The sequence below is a fragment of the Galleria mellonella genome, unplaced genomic scaffold, assembly GCF_026898425.1.
Source record: "Galleria mellonella isolate WM207_F2 unplaced genomic scaffold, CSIRO_AGI_GalMel_v1 utg109, whole genome shotgun sequence".
Lineage (NCBI taxonomy): Eukaryota > Metazoa > Arthropoda > Insecta > Lepidoptera > Pyralidae > Galleria > Galleria mellonella.
In genome coordinates, this window is record NW_026441972.1 from 1,561,085 (window position 1) to 1,584,691 (window position 23,607).

At 32.0% G+C, this 23,607-nt stretch overlaps 1 protein-coding gene across 1 annotated transcript in view; it reads left to right on the plus strand.

The window, feature by feature from the left end:
- The window catches only part of LOC113511256 (trichohyalin), a 116,594-nt gene that overhangs the window by 51,973 nt on the left and 41,014 nt on the right, over positions 1 to 23,607 (plus strand). Inside the window, exons 2-3 of the mRNA XM_052892004.1 lie at positions 15,318 to 15,406; positions 17,625 to 17,862. Of these exons, the coding sequence (XP_052747964.1) occupies positions 17,724 to 17,862 (139 nt within the window). The 5' untranslated portion in view covers positions 15,318 to 15,406; positions 17,625 to 17,723. The remainder of the gene's footprint in view (positions 1 to 15,317; positions 15,407 to 17,624; positions 17,863 to 23,607) is intronic.

A 23,607-nucleotide genomic window follows, 5' to 3' on the forward strand; every position in this document is an offset into this window, starting at 1 on the left:
AGTTCGAATCTATAATACAATCAAATTGAGATGTATAACGCAAGGTCAACTTGAGTAAAACAAATTATAACGGTATCAATTAGTTTTTTTTTTTTTATCAAATGTGTCTATCTTTAATGAATTACTTATTATCTCGTGTCCACTTACAAGTTACTATACATACCCTAAATGGTGTGAAGCAAGGACATGTATACAGCGGGTCACATATATGGTCTGATTTAGCTTTGGCAATCTGACATTTTTCGGCTTAAACGGAGTGAAAGAGAAGGCATATGTGAGGGGATGCATTTAGACATAAGTCGATTCTGAATAGGCACTGGTAATATAGATACCGGGGGGAAAGGGATTGTTAGTAATGGAGACTGAGAATCCCATTGCTAGCAATATACCCAACCAGGTCGACCTCCTCGAGGTTCCCCCTGGAAACTATCATGGTGAATTCCTGATAAATTCATCATGATGGGCTAATTGGCCTGTTTTCATTCTCATCTATCACCCTTCACTGGTGCTCCGCCAGCGTATCCCGTTAGCGCAGGCGGGGTTACCATACCATTTTGACCCATCAAAACAAAAAAAAAAATATGAATACCGATTCGATATCTATGTACATATTGGATTTTTCTGGATATTGATGATGGAAAAAAGGTCATCACCCACTTCGATATTGCCCGTATCGGTCCGATATCTATTTACGAAGATGTTAAAAGTCTGTTATCTAATATATTTTTTTTGGGTAACAGACTCTTAATATATTTATTATTGCCAATACAGTTACCACGCTGGGCAGGCGGGTTGGGAACCGCAGTTAGGCTTTTGGTGCCTGCCCATCCCTTACGACGTCCACGAGAAGGGAACTGGCCCATTATATACCGGGACTACACGACGGTTAATCAGTATTACCGTTTATTTTTAGATAGATAGATAGATAGATACTCTTTATTGTTTCCTCCAAAAGATTACAATAGTAAACTTATTATAAATATAAATAATTACAAGAAATAATCACAATGAGAAAACAATGGGCGACCTTATCGCTAAGAGCGATCTCTTCCAGGCAACCTTTGGATGGAGAGGAGTAATTATAAACAGTTTGGTGGGAGGCACGATGAAAAATTTTGTTAGTTCTAAATATGGGAGATGTGATACATATAATAATATAAATATTATCCCTACTCATTATTATATTTTTACACGCACGGCTATCGTTTATTTGATGCCCTTAATACCTAAGTCCGGCCCTGTCGATTTTCATCTCGTCATAATATCATACGTGAGTCAGCCGGCGGTCAGCATCAGTTTTTCTGACGATTTTGCAACGATCTCGTTTGGACAGCGCCATTTATGGGCGAATCACATTCCGTTTGCTGTAGGCTCGGTGAATTTTTTGGCCGAATTCGATTGGCACAAGCTGTACCCGCGGCTTCATTTGGGAGTTAGGAAATTAGATTATAAAGTATACTAAATAGTGGAGCAAAATTGTACATATGTCATAGCGCCACCTAGTTGCGAACTAAGCAAACATTAAATTAAATGAAATGGCTACGCATAGGGAGTATCATGGACGAATTAGTATACTCTGTTAGGTCCACGGTACTTCTCATGTCTATAGGCGACAGTTACCACTTTCCATCAGGTGGGCCGTCAGCTTGTTTGCCATTCTAAGTTGTATAAAAAAATTGTACTATCGGTACTCAATTTCCAAATCGGTACAACTGACGGAGTTCTGAGGTAATAATCGAATCAAAATGGAAACCTTTTTTTTTTAAGTGGGTTGGAATTGGTTCACAATTGAGAAGAAAAAGTTAAGTTTAGTTATCACCGGCTCACCTGGTGATAAGTGACTACCGCCGCCCATGATCACCCACAACACCAACGTCATTGCAGGTGTGCTGCCGGCCTTTTAAAAAGGAATATGCTATATAGATAAAGGAATATACAGACAGTAAATGCTATTTTGCATATTATCACGTTTAATATATTTTTCCTGCTGTCGCGAGCTTTCAAGGACTCGAGACATGTAAAATGTAATGCTCGAACAAGTCTACCGAATGTACTATTAACGAAATAATCACGTTTCTTATTATACATATATATATATATATATATAATTTTCTAAATTAATATTTTCTATGTATTTACTATAACAATATCGGGGGAAGGGAATTTTTAGTAATGGGTTCTCACAGCCGTTTTGCTAGTGATATACCTTATCAGGTTGAACTCCACGCGGTTCCCCCTGGAAAACATCATAGTTAATTCTTGTCAAATTCTTCACGATGGGCCGACTGACCTGTCTTCATTTTCACCTATCATCCCTCACTGGTGCCCCGCCAGTGAGGGATGATAGGTGTATACCGACAGCGCAGGAAGGGTTACCATTCCATTTTCACATATTAAAAAAAAACGATTGGAAACAATTATTAAATTAAATTATTAAACTTAGGAAAGATATCGCATAACACATACACAAAAAAAAAATACAGATTAATTGAGCAGTTCCTCCTTTTTAAAATCTAGGAAGTATGAATTTCACGTAATTATTAAACAATTTAAGATTAGGTACATACATAGAATAAAAACGAAGGAAGCGAACAGTATCCGTTTTATATTTTGTAATTGTTTATATTTATAATAAGTTCACTATTGTAATCTTATGGAGGAAACAATAAAGAGTATCTATCTATCTATATATCGGAATAGAACAAAACAAAGTATACTTAATTAAAGGTACTGTAAAATTGACCTCTAATGCTCTATTTATTATATACACAATACGTAATATATATTTATCATATTATATATTATATATAACTGCGTGAATCAGTACCTAAAATATGCTATATACTAAATCAGTATATAACTTATTCGTGTACAAAATTTCATTCAAATCTGTTCAATAGTTTTTGCATGAATGGGTAACAAACATTCTCCTATTCATCGACTCAAACTTTTTTCTTATACAACTTAGAATGGCAAACAATCTGACGGCCCACCTGATGGAAAGTGGTAACGGTTGCCTATATACATGAGCAGTACCATGGACATAACAGAGTATACTGTTCCGCCAATGATACCCCCCCCCTGCCCCTATGCGTTGCCACTCCTGAGGACTCAGGTGTTATTCCTCTGTACCCTGTAAATTCACGCCATATCCCACCCTTCAAACCGAAACACAGCCATGCAAACACAACTGCTTCACGGTTGAAACACGAATGGGACAGAGGTGCCCAAGTAAACGACTTTTGTACAAAGTCTACCTCTGGTAAAGATTCAGGGTACAATAGGACTGGTATACTTAAAGAAGGCAAAACTTCTTAAAATATTTAAAAAAAAAATCAGTTTCAGCTTATTTGCCATTTTAAGTTAAGACTGTTTTACACCTTGAAACCATAGATCAGTGTTTACCAACCTTTTTCTACCATGCCGCACTTGAACATTTCTAAAATTTTTACGCCCCCATACATAATTTTTCTCGAAAAAGTTTACTTGACGACTCTAATCGCCCAGTTGTCATTTTGGTAACGTCAAACAAAATTATACCTAATAAATATTTACAGCATGTTTTTTTTAATTTACTCGTAACACTTAAATGACTTGGAGCAAGAGGGTTAAAATCGCTTCGAGTTCATTTTTTAATCCCCCCCCCCCTCTACCCTTAACTATCAAATTCCTCCCCTGTGGGGCGTGGGCCTTACGTTGGATAGATAAATAATGCACATATGAAACTGTTCACGAAATTTATATAAAACTAATTTAATGCAACCGGTTTTAATATGTCAGTTGGAATTAAAAATAACGTTTAAATATGCATGTATGAACGCAAGTGGTCGCAAGTGATAAAGTTGCTTGATTTATATTTCCTCTAACAACATTTTGACTTAAGACTTTGGCTTCGTCGTGATAATCGATGGGTAGGTACTGGGTACTGGATCACTTATCACCTGTTAAGTTTATGACTGCTAGCTCGCTGCACCGATAAAACGAAAAAAAATATAATAAATTTGAATTACAAATGCATAACTTTATACCTACTTGATGAAAGTCAACCGAATTAAAAAAAAGAGGACGTTTTAATTTCTCATACCTTCGTCAGTTCTAAACTTCTTCTTTAAAATTCTTTTCTTACCTGAAATAATATGCTTACAAATTGATAGATAGATAGTAAGATACTCTTTATTGTTTCCTACAAAAGATTACAATAGTAAACTTATTCTAGATATAAACAATTACAAGAAATAATCACAATGAGAAAACAATGGGCGATCTTATCGCTAAGAGCGATCTCTTCCAGGCAACCTTTGGATGGAGAGGAGTAATTATAATTGGTCTCATAGAATTAGTTTAATAGTTTAGTACAACCATAAGATTTTTTATTTATTTAAATAAATTTATTGACCGAACGAAAATATGGTACAAATAAATATTTAATGCTAGTAGCATTTTCTACTAATCAACTTTTGGCACGAACAGTGAATCACGGATGCGGTACTTCATTATTGGGATACCTCTGTCCCATTCGTGTTTCAACCGTGAAGCAGCTGTATTTGCATGGCTGTGTTTCGGTTTGAAGGGTGGGATATGGCGTGAATTTACAGGGTACATAGGAATAATACCCGAGTCCTCAGGAATGGCAACGCATCGAAAAATCATGGGCGAAACAGTACACTCTGTTATGTCCATGGTACTGCTCATGTCTATAGGCGACGGTTACCACTTTCCATCAGGTGGGCCGTCAGCTTGTTTGCCATTCTAAGTTGTATAAAAAAAAAGATAACATTTAGTGAAGCAAATCGAGGAGATATTATTATAGCATCTATCAGTCGACTATATACTTAATACTTACGGTGTCTTTGATATCTATGGTGTTTTCATGTTCATATACCATGATTGTTACTTTACATCAGATTTTTTAATGGATTACAATGGAATGGTTGGCCTGCGCTAATCGTATACACCGTCGGGGACCAATGAGGAAAGATAGGTCAGAATGAATAGGCAAGTCAGTTAGCCCATCGTGATGAATACACTTGGAATACAGCGCGATTGTTTCCAGCTGGGACCGTGTGAAGGTAGATCTGACAGGGTATATTATTAGCAATGAAACTGGTAGGCCGCGTTACTGACAATCTCATCCCCTATCTCTCTTTACATCAGGTTGTAATCATATAAAAAAAAATGGATCTCCTGAAATTCTCACGATAATGAGAAATATATATACAGTGAGTGTAAAAAGTATTCGTATACCTAGGGTTATAATAAAAAAAATACGAATTTGATAGACTTTCCTCTATTTATTTAATTTAAATCAATACTGTTAAATAGTTTAACATTCCCGCACTTTGTTTATGATAATTTTTGTTTTTAAAAAAAAAAATTATACAACATAAAAATATTTTTACGTTAACTAAGCAAATAATGACAAACAAAAAGTATTCGTACATTCATTCTTTTTTAAATAAAATTCTGTATAAATCATTTATTTAATCGAATTTTTCATATGCCTACAATGCCAAGGTCATTTTTAATACGTAGGTATAGATATTAGACGTTTTATTTGCACTCGTGACAAGTATAGACGTGTTTAGTTACAAAAATGGGTCGTAAAGCAAAAGAAACGAGTGAAGAGGAGAGAAAAATAATTATTAATTTGCATAATCAATGCAAATCATTATGTGAAATTACAAAATTTGTCAATAGACCACGTTCAACCGTACAGACTGTAATTGATCGGTTTTCTATTACTAAAACACTAAAAAACAAACCCAGAGGTGGGGCGTCCATCAAAACTCACGCCTCGATTGGATCGGAAAATTTTTAATTGTGTAAAAAAAAATCCAAAAATTAGTACCCCTCGAGTGTTACAAGAAATTAATAATATCAATGATTGCCATATTTCTGTCAGTACCGTTCGGAACGTATTACGTAGTAACGATTATCATGGAAGAACTGCGCGTAAAAAGTATTGGGTAAATGATATTAATAGAAAAAAAAGATTAGAATTCGCAAAAAAATATATTAAAGAAAAAAATCATTTTTGGCAAACTGTTATTTACTCAGATGAATCGAAATATAATATTTTCAAATCGGATGGACATCATATGGTATGAAGAAAACCTAATATGGAATATAAGAAAGAAAATTTATGTCCAACGGTAAAACACGGTGGTGGGTCAGTATTTGTATGGGGTTGCATGAGTGCTTTTGGGGTGGGAAAACTTGCATTTATTGATGGAATTAGGAATCACAAAACGTATATTAATATTTTAAAAGAGAATCTTCTCTCTAGTGCAGCTCAAATGGGTTTTAACAATAATTGGATATTTTTACAAGATAATGACCCTAAACATAAAGCATGGAATACTAAAGCATGGATCCTGTTTAACGCTCCAAAATACCTAGAGATTCCTCCTCAATCACCTGATATTAATATTATAGAGCATGTGTGGGATTATCTCGATAATAAAATTGGAAATCGACCAATTTCAAGTAAAGAAACACTAAAAATTGCGCTTCTCGAAGAATGGGCATTGTTACCGTCTTCTTATATTTTCAAACTAGTTGATTCGATGCCGCAGAGACTCCAAGCTATCATCAATGCTAACGGTGGTCCAACAAAATATTAATATTTTTTTAATATTCATTTACTTACAAATTTTATAAGTGTACGAATACTTTTTGTTTGTCATTATATGCTTAGTTAACGTATAAATATTTTTATGTTGTATAATTTTTTTTTTAAAAAACAAAAATTATCATAAACAAAGTGCGGGAATGTTAAAATATTTAATAGTATTGATTTAAATTAGATAAATAAAAGAAAGTCTATCAAATTCGTATTTTTTTTATTACAACCCTAGGTGTACGAATACTTTCTACACTCACTGTATGTAATAATAATAATAATAATAATAATCATTTATTTACAAAATATTGGTGATTGCCAGTAGCAGATCTTAAGTTATTGTTAAGTAATTGTTCAGCAATATTTACCATTTCGGTGTGTAAATGTTTTTTTTTTATAATATCCAAAATAAGTCAAATTAACATTCAAATTACAATTACTAATAAGCTTTTACAATGTCAAGTATCACAAATTAGATCTATTCAAAAAGTCTTTCACAGAATAGAAACAACCATCAATTAAGTAGTCAAACAATCTTCTCCTAAACTGTGTGTTGGTCAAATTTTTAACATTATTAGACAATTTATTATATATTTTAATAGCCATGCAATAACTATTTCTTTGAAACATGTTAAGTCTCTGTGTCGGTATTTCTAATTTATTTTGAAGTCTTTGACTTCTATTTGTGGATTTAATTACAAACAATTCAATATGTTTTCGGATGAACAAGCAAATTTCATATATGTAAAGAGCTGGTAACGGTAAAATCTTTTTTTCTTTAAACAATGGTTTACAACTATCCAGGAAATAAGCCCCGCACAATGATCTGACACATTTTTTTTGTGCTCTGAATATTTTTATAATATCGACAGAGTTTCCCCATAGTATTAAACCATAACGTAATTGTGAAGCAACATATCCATGGTATGCTAACATTGCTGCTTTTTCGGAAACCACTTTCCTTAGACGATTTAATACAAACACAAACGAATCAAGTTTTTTACTTAGGTTGTGAACGTGGTTTTTCCAATTACAAAATTTATCTATATATATTCCTAGAAATTTTGTTGAATCTATTTCTTTAATTATTATATTCTTATAATTTATATTTAGATTTATATGTTTACTATTGTATGTTTGAAATTGTATTAATTGTGTCTTAGTTATGTTTATAGTCAAATTATTAGCTTCTAGCCAATTAACGGCTCTTAGTAATGCTTCATTTATGTCATTTTCAAAAGTCGATGCATTTTTACATTTAACAATAATTGTTGTATCATCTGCAAAAAGCATCGTTTCATGATTTATCGCCTCTGGTAAATCATTTATGTATAGTATGAACAAAAGAGGCCCTAGAATACTACCTTGAGGAACACCACACGCATTACAAGTTTTGTAGTCCGATTTGTTTGTTATTTTATTTTTCCCGACAATTTGGGTTATCTCAACACACTGTTGTCTATTTTTTAAATAGCTTGCTAACCAGTCGTGTATTTTGCCTCTAATTCCATAATTATAAAGTTTATTTAGTAATAGTTTATGTGAAACAAAATCAAATGCTTTGCTCATATCTAATAGTAGAGCAGCAACTGGAACTTTATTATTTAAACTTTGTGTGATTGTATTGATCAAATTGAAACAAGCTAAAGTAGTAGAACTCGATTTTCTAAAACCATATTGGTTAGGATTTAAAATCTTATGCTGTGTTACAAAAGAGTTTATTTTATTATATACAATTTTTTCAAAAATTTTTGATAGAATTGGGACTAATGTAATTGGGCGATAATTTGCCAAATTTAACGTATCACCTTTTTTATGCAGTGGTCTAATCACGGAATATTTTAACCTCTCTGGAAAGATACCCTGCTGAAAAGAACGGTTTATTACATGACAGAGTGGTTTTGATAAATCTGTTGCACACATTTTTAAAATATTTGTATTTATTTCGTCATAACCTACAGCATTTGTATTCCTTAGGCTGTTTATAATTTTATAAATATCATCTGCATTTACTGGAGTTAAAAACATAGTGTTTATATTTTGTGGTGTCTTTATTTTTGAGTTACATTTATCTTTAGTTAACCTAAGAAAATAATCATTAAAACATTCTGCTATGTATTTTGAGTGTGTATATGTTCCTGTATCAGTACTAATTTTATTTATTAAGTTTGTAGCATTGTCATTGAAACTAAAATTATTTTTTATTACATTCCACGCTGCTTTAGATATGTTTTTACAGTTTGAGATATAACGCATATTTATTAATTGTTGTGATTTAGTAATACATTTTCTTAAAACCTTGTTATATTCTACGTATTTTTTTAAATTTTGTTTTTTGTTGCTTTTGTCATATTGATATTTTAAATACAGTCGTCGTTTATTTAAGCAAGCTCGTTTTAAACCTTTAGTTAGCCATTTTGTCTTTACAGGTTTATTATTTATTTTAACTGTCAATAGAGGAAAGCATAAGTTATAAAACATGGTGATTAAGTCATGGAGTTTGTTAAATGCAATATTTGCATCATTTTCTTCAAACACTTCATTGAAAGTCAGTGACGAAATACAGTGTTTGAATTTCTTAATGTTCTCCTTGTTGTAGTCTCTTCTTTTTTCAAACCATGTAAGTGGCTTTTTGTATATTCTTTTACACGGTTTAATAGTACATGTAACAGTTTGTCCTGTCTCGTGGTCAGACAGTGCTAATAGATGTATTTCTGATTTAATATCTTCTGCATTACTAGTTATCAAATCGATACAAGCCCTTTTACGTGTAGGCTTATTTATGTGATTTCTAAAGTTATAATTTGTCAGAATTGATGTTAGTTCATTTTTATTCTTATTTTCCTTAAATAAGTCGATATTCCAGTCGCCACAAATAATAACTCTTTTATTCTTTTGCGACGTATATTTGTTTAATATTTTAGTAAACTGCTCAAAAAATATTCTAGAGTATATATATATATATATATATATATATATATATATATATATATATATATATATATATATATATATATATTACTCATTCTATAAATAAATAGCCAAAACTAAAATTAGCCTCACAACTTGTGGTCTGAATCGGTACCAGGAAATCAGAAATACACAGGTGATTCATTTGGCACAAACGCATTCAAGTTATGAATGGAATCGGCCACGTCAGAATATTCGTCACGGCAATCCAGTGTGCCTTAAATGGAAAAAAAAGAAGACAAAAGTACATTATATTCTGCAAAATAAAAATAAAAAAAAAACTAACTTCATTGATGGTAATAATCTCATATTATTTTATTATTATTATTACTTATATTATTACTGAAAATCAGTGTTTTGTTCCTTGAACAATGTTCCACGCTGAGCTTCGACCTTTTTGTATTGCTGCAGATCACACATAATAACACAATTTTATAAATCTTATGTTGTATTATGTATTATCTATTCTTATGTACATGTTGTGTGTGATTAGTAACAAACAAATAAACGATATATCTATCTATATATACTATATAAACTTAAAAATGTAAAGTAATAATAAAATTATTTAAAAGAGCAACACGCAAGTTTCTTGCTCGTTCTTCTTGTGATGAGACAGCTTTCCGAACGAGCGGTAGATTAACAAAAAAAATGTAATGACTTTTCAAAAGTGCTTCAATGTAAGTTTATTTGAATAAATGATTTTCTATTCTATTCTATTCTATCTATCTATTTAAAAAGGCTTTAATACACAACATTCAATAAACACAATAAATACTTTACATATACATTTAGAACTTATCTTTAATCTATACTTATAATAAATCTGTAGAGAGGTCAATTCTGTATATGGAAATATATTTACAAAATAACTATCAGGCGGTGATTAGTGATCGATACTGATGCCAAAAATGCAATCAGTAAAATTTTTGTCTGTTTGTCTGTATGTTCGTTATAGTAACAAAAACTACTCACGGATTTTAACGAAAACTTGGTACAATTATTCTTCATACTCCTGGGCAGGTTATAGTATACTTTTCATCACGCCACGATCAATAAGAGCATAGCAATGAAGGGAAATGTGTCTGTTATATCAAAACCACTGAACCGTGAGGAAGGACATAGGCTACTTATTTTACGAAAAACGACGGAAACACGGACGAGTCGCAGACAACAGCTAGTAATACATAAACCGTTTACCCCGATTGCTAGCAATGTAATCAGTCAGGTCGACCTCTACGTGGTCCCTCCTAGAAACTATGGTGCTGAGTTCCAAGTGTATTCATCGTGATGGGCTAACTGGCCTGTCTTTTCATCCTTACCTATCATCCCTAACTGGTGTCCCGCCAATGTATACCGTTAGCACAGGCGGGGATACCATTCCATTATCATCCCATAAAAAAGTAATCGTTTACCATTAAACGGACTGTATGATTATTTGCCACCTTCGTGAATATAAAAAAAAAATATATTAATCGGATACAGACAGTGGTCATTCGAAATAATTCACAAGAAAATCCAGAATTCCCAAATCCAAATTAATTTAAAAAAGTTCATTTTAACATAGATCTAATAACGCGTCGAACCTGGGACCAACGCAACGGGAACATTATCTATGATTATCTATGATTAAACCTGAATTTGTTAGCCGTGCCATACATTTCAGTACTTCCGAGTACTAGGAAGTCAGCAATGCAGAACAGTCACATAATTAATCAATAACAGTCGTCACTTACAGCCATGAATCGTATATCCTTCAACGGATTCGGTTAAAAGATATGTTATTGTAGGTGTAAAGCAGGTAATAGATCGCACGTGGGCCGCTAAAACATTTCAAGGCGCCGCTGCGGCCTCAAGCGATGCAAATCATCCTTGCCGACTATGATTTCCTAGTACTTTGTTGTAAAAGGAAGTATGGAAAAGTGGGTGTTTTCAATTATTGAGATTCAATTAAAATTCGCTCTAATAGTCAATAATAGGTTTTAAATCCACAATAAAAAATATCGATAAATTATTACAAATAATTACAAACAAGTTTTACTAAGAATTACTTTTTGCACTATAAGAATTGAATCACAAAAATTTTAAAGTACAAGTTCCTAATATTACGTACAATGCGTTTTACCAAATTCTACCAAATACTTAAACATTTAGTAGAATTTGGTACAATACATAATAAACAATATTTGGTAAATACTTAAGTATTTGGTAGAATTTGGTAGAAAGCTACATTTTTAGCTAGCAACATAGACTATATGTATAAAATATTTTTTATAATTCTATCTACAGAGTTAGAGTATTGGGAGAAACATTAGGCGTCTGGGAATCAGACCAGCTCTTCCATACACTTACTGTGTAAAAACTGATCACCCATAATAATATTACTAATTACTAGGATAATAGTTTTTTTTTTTTTTTTTAATTTTTAAGGGTTTTTACCTTCCTTAGATATTTTTGTCCTGTCGTACTCTGTACCGAAAGCCGAGCTGGAACGCCAGTATACTATAAAATGAAATAATTGATTTAATTAAATAGCCAATATCAAGTACTAAATGTAATAAAAGCTGAATAAATTGAATGGAAAATCCACTCACGCGCAACCCAGCGCCGCTACAAGTATGCACTGATGTCGCAAATACGATTTGAACTCTAGAATAGGCGCCGGTCGCACTAAAGGCAAGATTAACGTTTCGCAACTGACGTACTGGACAAGTGGTCACATGAGTGATTGAAAAGTTAAAACTTGTACAGTGGGCAAGTGTAGTTCTGTGTAAATAAAAATCAATTTATTTTTTAATTGTGTCTTTTTTTTATACCACGAATGTGGCAAACAAGCATATTGTCCGTCTAATGGTGCAACAGCCACTGTAACCTATGGACACCTGCATTAGGGTCGTCACCTGTACGTTGTCGACCTTGAAGAAATATTAATGTACCCTTTTCGAAGAACCCCAAACTGAAATCTCCAAAGAAAATCTCAGTAACTGATTCCACAGCCTGAGCGTTCGCGAGTGAAAATTCCTTTAAAACTGCACTGTACGTGACCGTTTAGGTTCGCGCGCGAGGGGATGAATTCCCTGCCGATGGAGAGCGGTGCCTAGATAATGAAATAGTAACCACACCTGCGCTATTGGTATACATTGGCGGGGCACCAGTAGCTGATGACTGATGAGGATGAAAGCAATTGGCCCATACTGATGAATTCATAAAGAATTAATCAAGATGGTCTCCAAAAGGAACCACGTGGAGACCGATCTGATAGGGTATTTTGCTAGCGATGGGTCTGTTAGATCTCCAATACTTACAATCCCTTCCCCTCCATCAAGAATCAATTGTCAAATTATATGTAAGCGCAACTTAAGAACAGCTGTTTAATTGGTTAATTCTTTTTGTTGTGTTTTTAATTGACAGGACAAGTTTTGTATAAAAAAAATTTGTGTTTGAAATATCTTTTCATTTTTTCTTACCGGATGATAATATAATGGTAACCCTGCGTTAACTGTATACGCCAGTGAGGGATGATAGGTGAGAATGAAAAGGCAGGTCAGTCAGCCCATCAGGATGAATACACCTGGAATTCAGCATGTTGATTTCCGGGGGACCCCCCTGGTAGTCCGTCTTACTAACAATCCCTTCCCCCCAAGTGATTTCATTAGTACACCCGTGCAAAGCCAAGAACAGGTAGTTTGAAATAAAACACGACAGATAGCAGGCTTGACAAATAAGGCGCGTAGTGTCATTAGGCCTACGGGTCATTACAGTCATATGTATTTGTTCCGCAATACAAAATTAATATTGGCTAACAGTCTTAAGCATACCATTGATGTAATCAACATGTTCCGCAAATGTTTTTGTTCACTAGAAGACAGGGCCGTAGTTGGACCTAAGTTTAAGGTAGGGCAAAAGAACTTTTTGGTAGGGCAGACGCCATAATGAAGTGATTTTGAAAAAGCGAATCTATCTAATTTTCTTGGGGCCTTCCATTTTAAGGTAGGGCATTGGGCCTTTTAAGGTAAGGCATTGCCCCTCAATAAAATTTCTACGGAACTAATCTGTGACCAATGAGTAATAAGTAAAATTAAAAAAAATACAATCGTATAAAACCTCCTTCTTTTTTAAATTGGTTGAAAAACAATCTAATTAACTAAAAATGAATAATTTAATAAAAAAAGACGAGTGGCGGTCTTCCACTGTGCGTTTTTCAAAGCACATTCTTCCACGCACAACCACTCTTTGGAATCAACTTCCAGCAGCAGTATTTCCGAACCGATACAACAACGTATCCTTCAAGTAAAAATAGTATATTCCTTTTTAAAAGGCCGGCAGCACACCTGCAATGCCGCTGGTGTTGTGGGTGATCATGAGTGGCGGTAGTCACTTACCATCAGGTGAGCCGCATGCTCGTCTGCCACCTCCGTTGTAAAAAAAAAATTACATCGTAAATAGTAACATTAGATACTAGTGCATTAAAATAAATAAACTCATATGTGATAAAATTAATTCATTTCAACCACACTATCACTGGATTTTGACTTATGATACCCGTTCCGTTACACGCTGTATAAATCACATTACTGCGACAGTTACGCCATCTGCATACACTAAAAATAAACAAATTTGTCTTTAAAAATTACATATCCGTCGACTGTTTCGAAACGAACGATGAGCGAGTCCAAATCGGTCGGTGTTACTCGATTGTCTGACCTCTGACCTAAGAAATACAGTTACTATTACCTTGAGATAATGATGCCTGTAAAATTTGTAACATTACTATACTAGTAGATACACAAATTACGATTTAAAAAAAAAAGAATAATAATTTACTTTAGTGGCAATTGACATTAAAATTATCATCAGTAAAAAGTTTTTTTTTTTATGCAACTTAGAATAGCAAAGAAGCTGACGGCCCACCTGATGGAAAGTGGTAACCGTCACTTATAGACATGACCATGGACATAACAGAGTATACTGTTTCGCCCATGATATCCCCCATGCGTTGCCATTCCTGAGGATTCAGATGTTATTCCTCTGTACGTTGTAAATTCACTGCCATATCCCACCCTTCAAACCGAAACACAGCCATGCAAACACAACTGCTTCACAGTAGAAACAGGAATGGCACAAAGATGTCCAAGCAAATGACCTTTGTACAAAGTCTTCCTCTGGTAACTAGTAAGTATTTATACTATAAATCAAAATATCATTCCAAAAGTTATTTATAATTAAATTTGTCTTTCTAATCCTATATTATTAATTTATGTAACAAAACAAAATTAAACTTTTTTAACACTATTTGAAATATAAAGTATATTACATTATAGAAACATAACATTTATGATAGGTGTCTAATCTAAAACTGAATTAGTATCAAACATTCAAATATCTTCCTTTCCTGTAGGTGTCGTAAGAGACGACTATGGGTGGGCGCGGAATAGGCAGCAGTGTCCTTCTTAAAAACATCTCTAAAACATGCCAAGCATGATAACTATTGGCAAAACCCCCCAAGGGAAAGGCAGCAGTATATTCAGCAGTGAACAGATAAAGTCTGAATGATCCGTCCGATCCGACCTTAAATCATTTAAATTTTGTTTTACAAATAGGTACATAGTTTCACATTGTAAAATAACAGTATATATTAATTAATAAGAATCTAAAGTTATTAAACCTTTAAAATAAAAACTAGACTTTCAGACCATTAGTTTTAAAATTTATCTTTTTTTTTCAGATATTTGACGCAAAATGCTGTTACTATCAGTGATTTTGCTGATGTAAACAGGCGAAAACTGGACGGATGATTCAAAACAATATACGGAGGTGAGTACTAAGTAATTAATATATAATTAGTTTACACACATATCATTACAATGTATTTACATAATATTAGAAAATTCTAAGTATCCCTATATTAAATAGTACACTTTTACTCATAAAGTAAACATACCTATTATATTTTTAATTTAAAAGAATTTATAATACAAACATAAATATAAATTCTTATATTCAAGTATAAAGTGTGTAACGGAACGTGTATATGAAAATCATAGTACCTTAGATTATGTAGATAGAGTGTCTCCATACAAATGCTTCGAGAAATGCGGGTCAACTTTTTCATACAATTTTGCATGATAAATAGTTATAAGTAATTCCTTTATTTCTATATTTATTTCGTCTTATAATTTTTACATCTTTTTAATGTGTAAACACTCATTTTATTTATTAACTAATACGTCAAGATACATTTTATGAGTAAGTACGAACGATGCGTAAGAACACCGACAAAAAAAAGAAGTCAGCTAATTTGACAATTAGCTGACAAAAAATTTACCCGTTTTTGAGGCTCAATGCTTTATCTATATAATCTAAGGATGGTATCTATTTCCGAAATGTTTAATTCTATATATAATAAAATGCTAATATTATAAAAAAAATATATTTACTAGAAATTTTTAATATCATTCAATACAGTGTGATATCAAAGTCGTCAGTCATACATTGTACTAAAAATCTATCCATGCTGTAAAATATTAGATTATTTAAAAGGACAGATTTACGAATAAAAATTTCAACAAAATTAAGGATTGTGTCCCATAAAAAAAAAAAACTACTTCGATTATGACAACCCCAGTTATTTTGTTTTAAAAACTAAACCACTACATTAATGTTGATAACATTCCCATGGGAACAATCTGTAAGTACATCATTTCAGATAAAAAAATAATTTTCCAAATCAGTTTAGAACTGATGGGGTTATGAGGTAGTAAACATGGAAAAAATACAACCGTATTGAGAACTCCCTTCTTTTTGAAGTCGGTTGAAATTCCAAAAAAATGTATGCCTCTCCTCACTAAATAGCCAGATACACTGTTGTATATACATAGTAAAGGAGGTTTAAAATTCTGTCCTTTATCTATTTATGTACCACTAAAAAAAAATTACACTGTTTTCGATTTCACCTTATATATATAAAAGATTATAACTCAAGCATCCAATGAAGCTATTGTTTTCTCTTTTTTTTTTATTTAGTGATCAAAGTTCTAGTCATTGTTGATTCATGACTAACTTTTGATAAACAATATATGCTGTATTTGCCTATAAAAAATTGTTACACTTAGTTCTAAGCTCCATAATTGTATATATATTTACATTATTTTGTGAAAACAATTGTTGGTGAACCTAAATATATAAATACTGAAGAAGGTTAGTACCTTAGATTATGTAGATAGAGTGTCTCCATACAAATGCATCGAGAAAAGCGGATCAACTTTTTCATACAATTTTGCGTGATAAATAGTTACGAGTGATTCCTTTATAACTTTTATATTTATTTATGTTTCATAATTTTTAACATTTTTATAATGCGTAAAAACTCATTTCATTTATTAAATAATTAAATACAGATACGTCAACATATATTATGCGCGTAAGTATATAGAACACTGATAAAAAAACGAGTCAGCTAATTTGACAATTAGCTGACAAAAAGTTGACTCGTTATTTTAGACTCGATGCTCTATCTATATAATCTAAGGTTAGTACGTATTAGTATATCGCGTTTTATACTTATTATGTAAAATTTCTAATATTTATCTATAAAATTAAATAACTGTTTGTTGGCTATTTTATGTATTTTTAGATTGAATGCTTTAATTATAATTAATTGGTAATAAATTAATAAAAACAAAAACTGAAAATTACTTAAAAATTTTATGTACGTCATTTTTTAAAGTTGTTAAGAAATAAATCAGAATAAATTGCTTATAAATATTCTATTTTTCTAATTACTGTTATAATTTTTGAATACGCGTATATTAACATACAATTAATGCTGTTGCTTTTGTCAAATCGCTTAAAAAAAATTTGAATTTAGAACAAATTTTACAAAATTGGCAACAGAACATTAGGCTGTGTGAGATTTTATCTTTGCCACTCTCCTTATGGATAATCTGCAACTACTACTAAAGATAAAAAAATAAAAGTAATTACAAAGAATAAGTATATTACTGACGAAAATTAAGTCAGTAACTCTTTACAGATAAGCGTACCGATGAAATCAAAAGGAAAACCGCCGAGTTGACGATAGCCGAAACCAAAGTCGAGCGGTACCAAAAAGCGGGTACCGAACCGATACCCAATGAGTGATGAAACCGGTACCAAGTCAGATGCCGAAGATGGCGATAAGGTAGCCAAAGACGAGAGCGAAACGAAGAACCGCGAAGCGAAAGAGACAAAAACTGTTTCGTTCAATCAAGACGTTCACGTTAAAAGATTCGGTGAGTCCGGCATCTGGTCTTAGTCTATGATGTACGCTGCATCTCTTTCGCTCTTACTTAAGAGGTTACGATTAAATTAGTAATTTTTCAAAAATATTCTCAAAATCAGTTAATACAATTAGAAATATATCTGCTATATTTTTAATATATGACTTAGTTAAAATTAATAACTTGAAATTGTTAAAGCTCAATATAAAATCTTCATTTAGAGAGCTGTCAATTTTACTTAAAAATTTTAAATTTGATATTTTATAAATTTACAAAATACCTAACTAATTTTAACATTTCTATTTCAATGAAAAGAAACAGTTTATAGCATTTGATTAGAAGTGAACGTTTTAAATTTCAATATGTTTTGTAATAAAATAATAAAATGTGAGTATAAAACTATTCCAATCATTCGTCACTGGTATTATTTTAAACTATATACATAAAGAAATAAGGATTAAAGTAAATAAGCAACGTGTAAAGAATATTTACTTTTATTTTTTAATTTATCGTAACCTCAAGCGTACAGTCATAGACAAACCTTTAACGCACTAATTTTCAAGCAACTGACACAGACTTGGTTTCTAATAGAAATATCGTGGCATTTGAAAATCTAATATAACTAGATAATGCCACGAATGTGTATAATGTAAATAACTAAAAACGTCGACTAACTAACTGTAATACGACTAATTTTATAACAAAAAAAAACTAATAAAGTATTTCTACTTAGTCAGTGCATTACTACTTACTCTATGCTCTAAATACGGTTTTCACTATCGGTCTATGTCTGGAAAAATGGCGGGTTTCTGTTGATTTTTAATCTGTGCTCAATATTTTGGCAACTTTGGTTATTTGACTAATTGAAGGTTTGGAATATCCTGTTCCGATATTTATTTAATAATTAGGTTCTTCTGGACATTGATGATGGAAAAAGGTCGTTATTGTTTTTTTTTTTATAATATGTTTTATGACTCTGGAAAAGATCATTACCCATTTCGGTGTTGCCACAGCGTACATTCTATTACGTATTGTTGGTATATTATTTTAAATATAATTTTTCCAAAGTGTATGCTATCGAAAAACCACTTATTATGTTTATAAATATGCTAGTTTATATATACATATATATTTGTTATTTATTCAATGTATTAAATTTAAATGAAAATATCGTCCGGAGACGGGATTTTTTGATATTCTATATATATATATATAGGTATTCCATTATTTTTTGAAACAATATTTAGTTAATTATTGTGACCACAACGTGGTACAATCCACGTCGAAACGTCGGCAATAAAGAGGCAGGTATGTAGGTACTGTTTACCACCAAAATTTTGTGTATTTAAAATATTTAATTATCTGTGGTATCAAGTAAAAACTAAATAAAGTAACATATTAATGTTCCAGAAAGCAATTTGAATTCTACTACAGATATCATACATACAGAGTCTTCACGGTTTCTAAACAAAATTAATCTAAAATTTTACATTATAAATAGAACGTCTCCATAGAAATGCTTCGAAAAAAACCCTTTTAACTTTTTCATACAATTTTGCGTGATAAATAGTTATGAGTGATTCCTTTATAACTTTTATATTTATTTTGTCTTATAAATTCTGCATTTTTTAATGCGTATACACTCATTTTATTTAATAAATAATACGTCAAGACACATTTTATGCATAAGTATATAGAATACTGATAAAAAAAACGAGTCAGCTAATTTGACAATTAGCTGACAAATAGTTGACCCGTTTTTGAGGCTCGATGCTCTATCTATATAATCTAAGGTTATAAATATTTATTTTATAATTACAATACGTGTATGTATTTATATCAATTTTTAATTAATTACCTCGTTATATCTGAAATTAAATTCAAATTTACCTTAATAATTATAATTTAATTGTAACTAATAACCATTTAATAGTGTTTTCAATGTAAGAATTCAAGCGAACTGTATTCAATCAATGAATGAATGAAATATTTGCTATAATTGTTCTGTTCCGATATCAAATCAAGGTTAGATCGTTCACGAACTGATGAATGACTGTACAAATTGTAACAAAAGCAGTTTTTTTTTTAAATGATAATAAAATGTCTTGAATTTTATATAGATTTATAGCACTATTATGATACGATTGTAAAAGGCAATCGAATTGTGAACAAATTTAAAAATTTTTAGACACCATTTAATATACCAGTCTAATATATTTTTGGTCCCTATAAAAATTTATAAAAAAATTCTACAAAAAAAATACGTCATTAAAAGATATATAGAGATAAAAATACCAGAGAAAGACTTTGTACAAAAGTCGATTGCTTGGGTACCTCTGTCCCATTCGTATTTCAACCGTAAAGCAGTTGTATTTGCATGGCTTTGTTTCGGTTTGAAGGGTGGGATATGGCGTGAATTTACAGGGTACAGAGGAATAACAACTGAGTCCTCAGGAATGGCAACGCATGCGGGGTATCATGGACGAAACAGTATACTCTGTTATGTCCATGACACTGCTCATGTCTATAGGCGACGGTTACCACTTTCCATCAGGTGGGATGTCAGCTTGTTTGCCATTCTAAGTTGTATAAAAAAAATTGAATGCTAAGTTTGAATGTTTGACAAATGAATTACAAATATCGAATTGAAAGCACATACAAATGCCAAAGATTTCGGAATAGAATAGATAGAATGCATAATTCACATAGTGTGTTGCTCGTTGTATTTATGATATTGCTAATGCATTAGAGAGGGATAGACATATAAAAACGCATCTGCCTTTTGACTAGTCCGTGGTAGTCAAATACATCAAGATATGTCACTTGGTTTTATTGGCCGTATAACCCTACTAAATTCAGATACAATCTGCTTGCATACTTTCTACACAAACTGTGTCGAATATATAATTTAGTAATGTAAAATTTGTCATTGACAAATAATTGGTATATCAAACATTTTCTATACACAAGCCTGCTATAAATTGAGAAAAAAAGTAACTAATAGTGTATCTTTCGTCCTCTTTTTACTAATTATATTTGCATAAGAAGAAAGGAGGCAACCATATGATTTACAATTTTTATTTTATCATTCCTTCTATGTAATTCCTTGTTCTTAGACAAATGAAGATAAAAAAATTAAAAAAATATATTAGTATTTCATTTTTTATCTCTGTCATTTTTGCAATAAACCATAATTTTTTTTTTATACAATTATTGAGATAAAAAAAATGTGCATTCTGTTTCATGAAAAAGAAATATCAATAAATACATCACAATGACTAAGAGAACAGAAGTTAACAAGATGACAGAGTTGGCCTTGAACGATGTCTAAATATTCACATTTGAAGAGATAAAACTCTCGAGCAATCATGTTTGAACTTCAATATTACGTGTCTTGACTTAATGATGGTATCTCCGCGGGTCAAGGTATAGAGGTAGCCGGTACAATCTCGCGTTACATTAGCATCTGCAAATTATACTTTTATGTTTCGATTATAAATTTAATGGACGACTATTTAATTTATATTTCATAAAAAAATTGGAGAACTATACTATAGTTCTTCTTGTATTTTTTTTTAATAAAGATGTATTCTATTATATTAAGTCAGAAGATGGCCCAAAAGACGTATTTTTAGTGTAAGCAAAGTGTAAAGTGCAAAAAGTTTAAATAAGGTCTTTTGCACACTTTTTCACATTTGATATATGTAAAAAAATGACATAATGATAAACATAGGCTTTTATCTCGGTCAATTAATATATCGCGAACCGAAGTCATGAGCGAAAAATAGTAACTTTAAATTCTTATTATTATTTATTGCACAAAACAATATCACTCTTGACAATATTAGCACTTAACACATTTTTTTCTTATATAATTACAAACTCGATAGATGAGGCTGATCATAGAGGGCTTATCTTGTTTTACCATCCATTGTTACCTATGTATCACAATTTAAATAAATAAATAAAAAAAAAACCCGTTTCGATTATACTGTCAATATCAATTTGAAATTGATTGAAAAAGATATCGCATAATATACAAATGTGTAGAAATATTGTGTAATTGAGAATTTACTTCATTTTGAAGTCGATTATGGTGTAAACATACCACCATACACCCATATATATTGCTTTTGCCTGCATGACTGGGATATGCTCCGGGAAACCCTTCTCCAACCCATATAATTCGTGTATACCCAATTTCATAGTAATTTTATTGTTAAAATTTTCGTGAGCACACATTATGCTTTAATGTAATAACTACCGGTTTAACTTACATGTAATTAGATCGAGTAACTCGACTGGTTTTGGGATCAATTCGTGACCCTTAATCATGAGCGACTGTTATGCGAGCACGAGCCTGACTGTGTGCCTCGGCCCGCTGAGTGATCGGTTAAACCGTTAAGATGCTATAAGATAACAAACAGACTTCACTTTAATGTTTATAATATTACATAAGTACATAAACAAGGATTTATAAAAAAAACACACCATACCTACCTACATACTACACCCGGTATTAACAACTGAAAGATAAAATCTCATGATCACGTTTTCGCACTGAACCTGTCCATCGTTAATACGAACAATGACAAATCATTTAGGCACGGATGCAATGAAAAAATCATTACCAATAGATAGGGAACGCTCCTGATGGTATCGCGGTTGAACGGCTAATGTTTCTTGACGCGTTTTTGTCCTTAGCTTTATATCCTTAATGAAAAAGCGGTACTTTATAAACAAATGGTACAGACGAACAGTTTTTTTTATAAAGTTCTCGTAGTTTTCTCATTAACAGGCGTTTTACTTTGTCATTTACACCATAGTTCACGGCAAATATAAAAAAAAATGTAGGTTTTTGGTGGCTGGGATAGAATACTATATATGTAGAATTAAATTCACGTTTTGCACCAAACAATTTTATGTAATGTGGTCGATTCTTACTAATATATATATTTTTAATGGGTGATAATAATGGCAAATAATTTATTCGTCACTAACTTTTACCCATGCCTTCATTTGCGTGATCAGGATACATTTTATACAACTTAGAATGGCAAACAAGCTGACGGCCCATCTGATGGAAAGTGGTAACCGTCGTCTATAGACATGAGCAGTACCATGCACATAACAGAGTATACTGTTTCACCCATGATACTTCCTACGCGTTGCCATTCCTGAGGACTCAGGTGTTATTCCTCTGTACCCAGTAAATTCACGCCATATCCCACCCTTCAAACCGAAACACAGCCATGCAAACACAGCTGCTTCACGGTTGAAACACGAATGGGACAGAGGTACCCAAGCAATCGACGTTTCGTTTGACAGTAACGTACTCCATGTATCTCACGAAAATCAAAGTTCTAAATCACAAACAAGCAAGCTAACCAAATTTAGCGTAATATCATCAAATGATATTGGGAACAGGTTTTTTCGTGACGCCGTGCCGCGCCGCGCCGTGGCGTAATCCTTTTTTTTTTTTGCTGGTACGCTAATGACGTGTTCTTGGTTGTCATTGGCTGTAATCAAAGTTTAGATCAGACTTTTGGCAATGTCCTTTTTTTTTTTAGAAACGGCGCCGTGTGTCATGTCACAGTATATCATTAGATTTATCGATCAATGAAATACAGTAGCTTCGAAATAGAAAAGATCTTTATTTTTTTTGTCTTAAGAGATTACAAGAGAAAAATAATTAGAAGTAACGAGAATAGAATAAAAATAATCATTATTAAAATAAACTAATATATAAATATATAT